Source organism: Lagopus muta, chromosome 5 (genome assembly GCF_023343835.1).
Source record: "Lagopus muta isolate bLagMut1 chromosome 5, bLagMut1 primary, whole genome shotgun sequence".
NCBI classification, from domain to species: domain Eukaryota; kingdom Metazoa; phylum Chordata; class Aves; order Galliformes; family Phasianidae; genus Lagopus; species Lagopus muta.
In genome coordinates, this window is record NC_064437.1 from 62,520,622 (window position 1) to 62,533,038 (window position 12,417).

At 45.3% G+C, this 12,417-nt stretch overlaps 1 protein-coding gene across 6 annotated transcripts in view; it reads left to right on the forward strand.

The window, feature by feature from the left end:
• Nucleotides 1–12,417, forward strand: part of LOC125693919 (phospholysine phosphohistidine inorganic pyrophosphate phosphatase) — a 68,470-nt gene that overhangs the window by 18,500 nt on the left and 37,553 nt on the right. For 5 of the 6 annotated variants that reach the window (XR_007377312.1, XM_048946399.1, XM_048946398.1 and 2 more), the window contains exon 6: nucleotides 3,649–3,740. The exons of the other annotated variant lie outside the window; for it this stretch is intronic. Coding sequence is in view for 4 of the 5 variants with exons in the window: in XM_048946399.1 (XP_048802356.1) it covers nucleotides 3,649–3,740 (92 nt within the window). In the remaining variant the exon portion in view is untranslated. The remainder of the gene's footprint in view (nucleotides 1–3,648; nucleotides 3,741–12,417) is intronic. 6 annotated transcript variants of the gene reach the window in all.

The following is a 12,417-nucleotide window of genomic DNA, read 5'->3' on the forward strand; positions in this document are numbered from 1 at the left end:
TTATGGGATCTTGAAGCCTAGGAGATTACCAGCTGGGCCATGGGGAATAGGGAGAAAGGTAAATGCATCATATTTCTTGGGCAAAGGCTCTTAACACACCAAGATTTTGTGCAGCAGCTTTATTTTATTTCATTTTATTTCTACATTGTTGGCACACTTAGCTTGGGTTATTAAGCCTATAGCAAAAATCTGCTTTGGCTTAAATACTTTTGGCTCTAGAATCATTCATTGTATTAAATACTCTGCTGAAGCATGCTTCCCTCTTTGACTCTTCATGTTTGCACCTTCCATAGACTTCAGCCTCTAACATATTGTGTGTGAGCTCCTCCCAGCAAGCGGGGCATTGCAAACAGGCAGAGCTAGGTAGTGGGGAATAAGGGCTAGTTTGACTGGAACGATGCAGTGGCAATGGCTTTGCTCAGCTTTGGCACATGTCTGCTTTATTTATCATGGTACAGCCACACACCATCTCTCATCAGCTGTAGGGTTTAGGGAAATATGAATTATACCCATCTTAATTCTGTAATGATTTTCTAACAGCCAGAGAGATGTCTCACTGCATTCTTGTCCTTTCTAATAATTTTTTACTTGGTGTAGAACAGTACCTTCCCCAGACGATTGAATGGATGAATGGTGTGGTTCCTGTGTAAAATTTGAACGCAAATGGGGATCTTTTGATTCCTTCTTTCAGTGGGTATATGACCTTCCAGTTTTATATTTCTTTCTCTTCTTACCATATTGCAGTCAGAGAGGAAGTTAAACCCAGGTTTGACAGGTAGAGTTTTTTTTATTTCCCTTGACAGCGCACCTTTTGACCTCTATCTTCTTGCCAATGATTTTTTAAATCCTAAATGATTTGGGAATAATTGCTCCTCCTTTAGTGATTATTGCCCTTCACCGATAGTAAATCTGTGAAATCCCCCGGGGCTGGAGTACATTTTGGTATGCGTATGCCACAAGCTGGCCTGGACAGGCATCGCTGCTCATGTGCAGCTGCACTTGCAGAGCTGCTGTGAGTCTTGCAGGAAAACTTGCCTGGATGGAGTGAAATACAGCCCTGGTGAGCGCGCTTCTCCCCAGGGCTCAGAGCCACCCTGCTCTGCCCTTTCCTGTGTTCTGAACACATTCATTTCCAGTGTTTTGAGGATCCAGGAGTGAAAACAAAGGGTATACACAAAAATAAGGGAAAAAAAACCCAGAATCTGGCAAAATTGTTCTCTGCCAGCTACTGTTACCGATTTTCCCCCAAGCTGCTTTGAGAAATGTAATCACTCCCATCATTCTGTTCTCTTCACCTATGTCTTCATGCTTAATTTACTCATTACTTGAAATCAACCCTTCCTCATTTCATGTTTGGTGCAGTGGTAGGGAAAGGTGAGCTATCTGCAGGGAACCATCCATCTTTCTGGGAGCACGTGTGTTTCCATAAGCAGAGCGGATAAGGAAAATCATCCAGTAATGAAAGGATGAAAAAGGATTGAGCCCTCCAACGTGTGGTGGCTTTGAAGCAGTTTGTGGGCAATGCCATCTGTCCCAAAGCCCCCTGCTGCTCTTCCCCTATGGCCATGTTTCCCCAGCAATGTGATCCCATGAGTCTTTGTCTCCTTGCTCCTTACAGAGGCTCGCAAAGGGTGATCGCAGAGGTTTTGCTCTTAGGCAGAATGAAGCAAGGGTGTGCATATATAAACTGCTTCAAAACAAACTGCTTCAGCATGGAACCAGACAAATGAGCCTTGACTTGCAGGGATGGCCTATTACATCCCATCACCTGAGGGATGATGATAATCCTTCACATGAATGGTATTTAAAAGCAACATGAAAGATGAACTGGGCTGGTAGCTACTGTATGTAATCTTGCATGCTGTTCCTGATGCATTACTCAAAAGAGGATTTGTGCTTTATCAGCTGAAGCTGTTCCAGATGTGCATGTACCTATCTCAGTAGGTACATGAAGGCTCTCACAAAATAATCTGTTTAGATGGGCTGTAGGTGTATCCTGAGGTTTCCTTTATGTGCTATTTAGTAAGTAGAAGGTTCTAATCAGATGACAGGTTGTAATCAGATGACAATTAAAAATAGCTCTGCATCCTTAGTACTTTTAGTCTTCTATATATTTAACTTAATCCTGCCCAGTAGACAGCTTACAGAGTGGGAACTGCACTTTTTGTTGAAATAGAGATGACAGAAGGAAACTGATCCCATCTTTCCAGCTGCATAGCCATGGCCCTGGCTCATGCATGGCACCCATAGCTCAGTTCCAGAGCAGCTCCCTGCCTGACAGCATTAAAGAGAACTCTAAAGAGTTTCCTTTATGTCTCTGGGGACACAGAAGGAGGAAGAGGGTATACATGCATGCAGGGGAAAAGAGTGCCTATGTAAGGTGCTGCCCTGGATCCCACTGGGGTTTGGTATTGGTACTGTGATGATGAGATGGGTTGGAGCAGAGAGAGGTAAGAGCAGGACAGAGCAGGACAAGCAGGGTGGTTGCTTGCCTAGTTGGGTATGTTCATGTCATGAAGTAGCACAAAGCAAGTGTCTACCCAAAAGCATATTGCAAAGTTCACAGCCATGGAGCAGGAGACTTTACTGTGGAAAGTATGAACGCAGAAAAAAGCAATTGCTGCATGAATTCCTATTGTGATTCGGTGGCAAGAAGGGCTTGGAAAGTTTGGGTAAATGCATGTGTGATCAGGAGAGCAGCCAGGAGGAGTTTAGGTCTTTGTGTAGGTTGCTAGTTGGATTGTCGTGGAAATTCTGTTCACATTCTGGTGCTCCCATTTGGATATGGGTCAGCTGAAAAGGTATAGGGAAGAACTGCAAATGTGCTGAGAGGGATGAAGGAAATTGGAGCAAATGTGTTTCAGCTTAAGACACTGACTGTATTTATACACTCTGGAAATTCATTTCGTGGAGAGAACGCACAAGATACCAAACCATCACTTTCCAAGCTTGATGATTAGCTGAAATGATAACTGAAATTATGCCTGCTAGAAAGACTTCTGCTTTCAAAATGTAAAAGCAGTTTCTTCAGTATGAAAAGCAATGCTTTCCTTACTTTTCCTTACTCTTTACCCTTTTTTTGATAGTGTGCTCAGTTGAGTTCATTTGTCACGTTGTGCACAAATTGATAAATTAGATTTTGCACTCATGGAAGACTTCCCAAATTTTTATATGAACCTGAAAATGGCTTGGAATCAAACTCTGTAAATTACACATTTCAGTGATCACAAGCTTAAGGTCTTGCCTAGCTCTTAGAATATCAATTTTAAGGAAATGTTTGAAAAGAAGAGCTTAATTTAAACTACTTGGAGCATAACATAAATGCATGGTTAGGAACAGACCAGGACTAACTTCATAAAATTCAACATTTTCTTTGAACTGCGTGCCACATCACTTTGATTTTCGTGCTGGATTACAAATTGTACAGATGTATACTGCCCCAGTATATTGCTCAAGGAGCTATTGCCTGAATTATATTCAAGGTAGAATGACATTTAATCAATACGATGACAATCTTATCTTGTTTAATTTGCCTGATGGCAGTATTAAACATCAAATCAAGCTGTTTATTATGTCAAAGGAGCGTGAGGGATGGCAGAAATAAGATTCTCTTGACAGCGATTTTTCCGTATTTCACTGCTCTGACAGGCCATCATGATTGGAGATGATATCGTGAGCGATGTCGGAGGCGCCCAGCAGTGCGGGATGAGGGCAGTGCAGGTGCGGACGGGGAAGTACAGGTCAGTGTGCTCCCCACAGCCTTTGCTCCACCTGGGTCATCGTGGAAAGAGGGGAAATAGCTGCACTCAATGATTTTTTGCACTTGCCTTTTGGCCAATCCACGCCATACTCTTAATTCTCACACCACACGTTGATTTCTAAAAGAAGAATTACGGTTTCAAACTTGGTAAGCCTTCTGAATAGTGCTTCAGATTGAATGCATGAGACCTGTCTGGTTGTTCCTTTTCTGTGCCTTTTTACGGAGTTTTACCTGTTGATGGCACCCATTTGCCACCCATGTCCATTTGTTGCCTGAACAAACATCTCTTTGTGCAGCCTTAAGGCTTGGCTGCATGATGGTGCTTTCCTTTGCAAAATGCATCTTGAGTAAAGACTGTGAAAGCAGCAGAAAGGGGAGGCATGTTTTCTTTGATGCTGGCTGGATGTGGCTCTGGGCAGCCTGGGCTGGTGGTTGGCGACCCTGACCTTGGCAGGGGGGTTGAAGTTACATGATCGTTGTCATTTTCAACCCAGGCCATTCTATGATTCTATGATTTTCAAGAGATATTTTCTGTTAAACTACTGCTGTAATACTTCATCTAAAATTACAGCTATAATTTTGCATCACATTTAGTGCACAGAACTGGTTTGTTTCTTGGGTTTTGCTTATTTATTTTTATACTACTGTGAGTGTTCTCCGCTTGATACGAGACACGTCTGAAACTTCTAGCAGCATCAAGATGTTTAATTAAACTACCAACTAGATGGTCCCTGTGGGTTACCTCTCATAGCCCTGTGAAGGACCCTGTATGTCTCCTCTTTTCTCCAGACATATTTTCAGCACAGAGAAGTCTGGAATGTGAGAGCTGTCTTTCCACTTCATGTCTAAATCAGACTGAGCTCCCGCAGACTTGCTCACCTCTTTCTAATGGCCCTTCAGACCCTTCTCCATGCAGGTGTCTCCATCATCATGTGTGTTCACTGACAGAGGAGCTATTGATACCTGCTCCTGGCAGCCCCTGGTAGAAGACTTGAGTGCAGTTATAAATATGGCATAGTCCAGGGGTGCCCAGTGGAAAATGAAGCCACTATGCACTGCCCAGGCAAGGTTGAAGTCAACTCAGGGTGACTCTCTAAATGCAGTGCAGACATCAGTCCCTACATTTAATGTTTGGACTCCTTTTAGCCATACCACCTTGCAGTAGGCATGGTTTGGTAACAGTATCTGTAATTTGATGTAAGGTGGGCTGTAGGATCGGTGCTTGCCACTGACTATCTGCAATGTTAGTTAGTTTTCAAGTGTTTTTTCTCTCTCTTAATTTGGGTTTACATAAGTAAATGAAATCATTCTGATGGACTAGTAAGTGATGATTTCTGAGGAAGAAAGTACGTCACTTGTAATATTATGGTTATTTATCTGTGATCTGTGTAATCCTATTAACTCCCTACAGGAGAATTAGGATTGAACAGTTGGTTTTTCTCTGATATTGATCACCAGGAAGCATTTTGTGAATCCACATCTGAATGTCACACAGATACCCGTATCAGTGAAGGAGGTCTGTGTGTCAACAGAGAGAAATTAGACCCTGGCTACTGAGCGAGTCTGCTGATACAGAGCAGTGTGCTGCACCCAAGTACCTCTGGATGGCACCATTAGTACATCTACATCACAATTAGTTACCACTTCGGGAGCAGCCCTGAAAGCCAAGGCTGTTTGTGCAAATGAAGGTAAAAGCAAATTGGCTTCAGGGTTTTACTGGAGATGCTGAGTGTTGGCATGGTGGGATTTCCAGACATTTTGGTTGTGAGAGCCTTGCAGCCCAGAATATGGGGCATCACCTCAGCTGGGTTGCTTCTGTGTTTCTGTGCTGAGTGATTTTTTCCATCTCCACCACAACGGTGGAGTCTTCAACAAAAAGGATGCAAAGCTGATTCCAAAGTACAATAGACAATAATAAAGTAGAAGAATTGTTGCAGGAGCATTTCACATCACCCTGCTGGATATGGGGAGATTACAGGTCTTGCAGAGGTTATCCCAGTCAAGGCATTTTGCACATTGTTCTCCAGGTCCAAGGGATTCTCTTGTTCTCTTCCACTCTTACTGAGATGCTGACCCTAACACCTTGTTATCTGCTGTGCATATCAGGCAGCATTCCTTCATTCAGGAGCTGCTGCAACTTATACCAATAACCCATGGACCTGCTGCCAACCAGGGGTTTCACACTGCAGCACAAAAGACAGCATGCGAGCTAAGGCTTACAGTACAATTTATTGTATTTCAAAGGGACTCCAGTGACTGTGTGCAGATTACAGAATGCAAAGCAAATTCTGTGTTACAGGCTGAGGTGTTTGGCTGTGCAGGTGATTTGGGGTCCAGGGAGGAGCAGAAGGGGTATAAGGAAAGCGTATCTATATCTATGCTTACCTTCTGAAAGGCACTTAATCCTGCAGCAGTACATTGGAAGAGTGCACTCTTCTTCAGCAGCCAAACCACGTGTGGAGGATATAAGTCCATAAAGTGTAATAAATCACAGAATAAAGTTTCTTTTGACATAAGCAAGGGCAATAATGGAAAGCTGTAGGGGTAAAGTGGTGTTTGGAGTCGATCTTGGTTGATTTGATTCTCTGACACAGGGTGAGTAGTTTGGTTGACCAAGTATGGCCTTTTTAGGTGTAAACCCCAAAAGAGAAGTGTGAGCTGGTCTGCTGGTGGTGTCACCACTCTGTTACCCCTTCCTGCTGCGGTGTGCAGAACAGGCCTTTGCTGTGGACTCACAGCTGGGTATTTATTTCACCACCACAGCTGATAGTGCAACAGCCCTGAGCTCTCTTGGAACACTGCACATGAAAGAGAGTGGGGATGAAAGGAGAAAAGGGGACCAGGAAAGCTGCTGTCTCTTGCTGGCTCTGCCTCTGCTCTGTGGAAGAACTGGGTCAAGTTACTTCATGTTGCCCGTCTTCAGTTTCCCCACTTTATAATTATCCTTTGAGAATAATTATCCCGAGTTTATTAAGAAAGTGGTTTGTGATCTGTTCCTCTTATCTGATTGAAGAAAACATACTGCATCTGTAGAGATTTATAGGGAATCAGCTCGCTTGATGTGAGTGAGACAGATGTTGTGACAAAGACCTTTCAGGCTGACATCATCAATTGATTAAGGATTCTGATAAACGGGGTGGGTCTTCATCATAACTCTCTAAATAAAGGTATTAAATGATTCTAAAAGGCAGATTTTCACCCGCAGATAGATGGACAGCTATCACAGCCTGTAACAGTCAATGAAAGATCATGGCTTGTTTTGTAAAGCAGCAGTCACATCCTAATGCTATGCAGTGTTGCTGCTTGAAATAGAAGCAGCATCACTCCCACCCTTGCTTTCTTGTTCACTGAATTACTAACCACAGCCAAGATGAACGATTTTATTAGCTTGTTCATGTTTCATGGGGCCTGATGGAGCATACCAGAAGTGGGTACTGAAAGGAACACGCAGCGGCACTCCCTTAATGCTGAAACAGAACCAGAGGCATTTGGATGGCCTCACAATTCTGGTGATGACGCCTGCTTCACATATTAGATGGAAAGACTTCCAACCCATATTTGCGCTATAAAAGATGTATTATAATTTATGTCAGTGTCTTAAGCAATGTTCATTAAGATCCAGTGTCAGCAAGTCAGCTTTCATTCTATTCACAGCATCAGAAGGCGTTGTCTTAGTCACCATTCATTACACATCCAAATCAGAGTTTGTTCCCTCCACATGAGGAGCTTTGCATGTGTTTATCAGTTTCCTGACCACACTTTGCTTACTGTCATCTCTGGTTCAGTTTTGTGAGGGAAGCTCAGAGTTAATACTGCAGAACCTTAGCATATGAACACGTCTGATGACAGCCTTACATTTCCCCATGTGTTCAGAAAGTCTAGGAAACACAAATTAGAGTTTAAGCCTCAGGTGCTGTAGGAGTGAAGGGCCTATGAACAGGTCTAATTTCTTGATGTTGTAACAGGGTGTTACAGTCCAACCAGCTGCTCGTCATCATAGGATATCATAGAGTCATAGAATCACAGAATGGCCTGGGTTGCAAAGGAGCACAATGCTCATCTGCTTCCAACCCCCTGCTGTGTGCAGGGTCACCAACCAGCAGCCCAGGCTGCCCAGAGCCACATCCAGCCTGGCCTTGAATGCCTGCAGGGATGGGGCATCCACAGCCTCCTTGGGCAACCTGTGCCAGTGTGTCATCACTCTCTGTGTAAAAATATAACTAACTGCAGTGCAAAATAAAGCAATGCACTGGAAATACTTTACCACTGAACTGCAAGTGGTGAATTTGGAGGTAGAAGATTTTAGCATTTGACTCCAAAGAGTCTTCCTTGGTGTGACTTCAGTTATTCTGTTTCTCTACCTGTATTTAGCCATATTTTCTATAGTAGTCCAACTCTAATGAGCTGCTACATCCGAAACATTGATGAACGGAAGCAATTTGCATGTAGCAAATCAAGCTGGTAGTGAGCACATCAGCTTGTACTGCACTTTTGCTTTCCCTGTTTCCCACAATGTATTCAAGCTGTAAAGGTTTCCATTCCTCCTACACTGAAATGAAATAAAGGACGCTGAGAGGACAAGACATTACCAGCAGCAGCTACCAGCATCTGTGTGGGTACCACCAGAGCCTGTAGCAACTTCAGACTGGCAAGCTGCTTGCCCAAAAAGATTCTGTTTCTCTCCTCCCACAGATACATAACTCACAAGCCCAGAAAAACAGCCCTGGTGGCTGGAACAAGTGAAAGGAGGCAGCTCAGGGGCTTTCCAGGGCTGCTCTCCTGCTCTGCACCTACTTCCACTGCATGCACCTGAGGTCTGTCTGGGAACTGCCTGTCCAAGGGGATCTGCAGCATCCCAGAGGGCAGGGCCACCCCTAGCTCCTGTTGGACACCCAGCTTCCCTTTCTGATATCAGCCCCAAAACCACAGTCTGCAAGATGGGACAGGAAACAGGCTCTCATTTATTTTTATCTTTAGCGGCCTTTTCTCAGTGCCAATGTAACGTTGCAGTAGAAAAATTCCTCAGCAGAACAGTCATGGGAGCTGGTCGAGCACAGCAGTGTTTCTCAACACTTGTCGCTTGCAGAATGCCAAGCTGCATTAGCTTGTTCAACATTTGACAGCAATGATGAATACCATACCAATAGCTAACCACTTTATTTCTGTAAAAATGCTAATAAGCGTGTTGAAATGTGCTGCAGCAATGGCAGAGCTGGGACAGCTGCACAATTGTGGTTTCGTTTGAGATTTCCTTTTTTTAAAACGCAGGTTCCTCTTCTCGCTGTGGTTTTCTGTCGTAGTTAAATGCCATCCCAGCTCTTGGGTTGGTGGAGTTCTGCATTGGCTCTCAAACAGAGAGCATGGCGAGAGGGGACTGCTCTGATACAACCAAAGCACAGCATTCAATTCAAAGGAAGGAGCAAACAAACAAGTGAGAAGCAAGCCAAATTAGCTGCTGATGTAACTCGCTCAAAGCAAATGATTCAGTATCTGAAATTCAATCTTCCTTCTGGCTGGGGCTCCTGCTCACCCAGTAAACATGCTGAGGAGCGGCCGTGCTGGGCAGTACCTTGTGCCTGCACACAGCAACCCAGAATTCATGCTTCAGTGCTGCCAGCCCTGCCTGGGGGTTTCCTGGGGGTTTACCTGGTGACATTGGTTTTCTCCTCTGATTCTAGGTAGATAAGAATGAGTTTAGCCAACAAACCCAGGGTGACTGGCTTGAACCCAGCACGTTTTGTGCTCTTGAGATGTTTGCAGGGCTGTCTGCTCCAGTACGTGGCCATGTAGCTGTAGGTGATCAGAGGCAGAATGTGGGGTCTGCAGACATGAGGCTTTGGGACTGCAAAAGACAAGAGGTGGGGGCTGCTCCCCTTCGGGCTGCCTCTGTTGTGCTTGGGCTGGTGGTTGTTTTTCATGCCCTTTGGAAGACATGATGTGACTTGCCTGGAGTTAAAAATAAAGCACCAGCACTGCCAGGTCTTCTGCACAATTACAATGGCTCCATACATGGCTGCTCATTCCGTGTCCCATGTCAAGAAGAAACAGAGTAATGTGAGACAAGGAGGGGGGAGGCTGAGGAGCTTCACTGCCCTCTGCCCATCCAGCACCAAGGAGGGCTCTGGTGGAGATGAAGATAGCTTGCAGCTGACGCTTGGACGTGACTCATGCTCACACATTGCCCTGTAACTATTACCATTCTTACTTCTTTGTGGTTTTCAGTCATTGTCAACAGTGTATATGGTTACACCTCAGCTCTGCTCACTTATAGGTTGCCAAAAGATGAGCTAACGCAGCTCGCTGGGCTGCTGCTTTGAATGGGCTTTGTGTCCTGTGCAGCAGCAGCCAGCTTTAAACCAGAGCCATCCTCCCTCCTGAAAAATGAGGTCCTGCTTTGCTTTGTGAAGAGCTGGGCTGGGCCTGGCTGCTGCACCTCCTGGCTGAAAAACTTACTCATTTTCCTTTTAAATCCATAGAATTGAGTTGGAAGGGACCTTTAAACACCATTTGGTGCAATCCTGTTGCAGTGCACAGGGACACCCCCAGCTCCATCAGTGCTCAGAGCCCATCCCCTGACCTTGGGTGTCTGCAGGGATGGGGCATCACCACCTCTCTGAGCAACCTGTGCGGTGCCTCACCACTCTTGTGTCAATGTAGGCTTTCATTTCACAGCTACAGTTATTGTTTCCATTCCCAGTTGCATTCTGAGTGCCACCCGAGGAAGCTGAAGAGGAGTATGTGTAAGTTTTGCCCTTTCAGTTTCCTCTCCCTCCCAACCTGTTTCAGCAGCTGCTAGCATACACCTGAAACATTCACACAGCTATGCAGCCTGCTCTCACATGGGAAACTTGGCTGCACAATGTGTGCTGCTGTGGTGTTGCAGATGGTTATGTTCCTGCAGAATGAAGGGATGCTGCAATCCGTCCTGCTTCAACAGAGCAAACACCTTGTATGAGCTGATCACCCTCATTGCCTTTGCAGTGGGATCTGGGCACTTTCAGCATCACTCATCCTGGTCAGGTAGATCACACACCACAAGCATCATTGCTCTGCTTTGTAAAGATAGTTTATGTTAATACAGATGCCTATCATGGAGGAGGTGAGCCTCTACCTGCAGCAACACATCACTGGTACCATGCTTCTATGACAAAAGCATGATGGCTTAGAAGCTGGTTGTGGATAATCCATCCTTGGAGGCATTCAGGTCCAGATTGGATGGTGCCCTGAGCAGCCTGATCTGGTGGGTGGCAACCCTGTCCATGGCAGAGGAGTTGGAACTAGATCTAAATGTCCCTTCCAAACCAAGACATTCTGTGGTTCTGAGTAGGTTGTGGCTGCTGTGGCTCAGCCCTGTGTGCTACAGGGCCGTTCTTCTTTGTCCCCCTCCCCATCCCCACCATCCCAGGATGCTGCCAGCTTCCAGCTCACATCTGAGGAGCTGTGTTTTTCCCAGTGTGCATTTCCAGAGGAAATGCAGCCAGAAGATTACAAAGACCCAGATAGAATTCAACCCTTTGTTCTGCTTTTACAATTGCAGTTTATCAAGGGTGGGAGCTGGAAGTATTCTGCACCTCTCTCCAGACTGACTGAGCACTGTGGAGCAGAGCAGCTGCAGCCACACTTCAGAAGGGGTTCCTGGGCTGCAGAGCCCCTTAACCTGCTACAAATGGAGCTTTGTTTGAACTCCGACAAGCATTTGCAGTTGAATAACACGAACCATTCAGCTACACTATTGGCTGCCTGGCACTGAAATCAGGCCTAAAAATAGGGGAATGTCTGACCCTGAAGTGAATAATTTTCACTCTGAACCCAGCCTGGCACCCACCCAGGGTGACATCATCTGGAGGAGAAGCTGGAAAAGCTTTCAAAGTGCTGCTTTCCACGAGGGAACTCTAAATGTTGATGCAGCTGATAATCAGGCAGCAAATTTGGTGTGACTGTGACTTGAAGGAAGGAGGCAATGGGAAGGAAAGGGATGAAGACAGAGGGAGAGGATGGAGACTGCATGTCAGAGAAGTGTTTGGGGAGCTTCATGTGTGGGTATCTCAAGGGAGGATGAGAGGAGTACAAACAAGGTTGTTCTCTGGACCATTAACAGAATCCCAGCATGGCTGAGGTTGTCAGGGACCTCTGGGTCCATCTGGTCCAACCCTGCTCCTGCAGCAGTCTGAGGACCATTCCAAGTAAAAGAGGTCCATCCCTATCCACAGTGATTCCCACTGCCTGTGGAAGCGCTCTCCTAGCACAGGGATGTCTGAGGTAGCCAGGCACTGAGTGACCTCCCCTGGTGTCAGAACTGTGATATTCACAAGCAGCTTCATCCAGGCTAACTTCTTGGGATTTTAGCAAAATCTGTGGTGCAGCAGCATCAACGACCTCACTGTTGGTGTTCTAAATCCTAATTGCTTGAAGCCAGCTCCTCAGATTTATGTGCTAAGTTTCTAGGTCTTCTTTAAAAATGATAATGCATAAAAGATGCAGTAGGCAGCTTTCCTCTGAAAGTCCCCATCCTTTTCAGTCTGGATGCTGCCAGGTGTTGATCAGTCCACACTGGAATTTGTAGCTTTTTTCAGATGGTGAGAGTTAAATGTGATGTTTATGTTGGGTGTCTCCATTATCTGTTTGCCTTCTGCCTTTTAAATTCTCATTACATATTT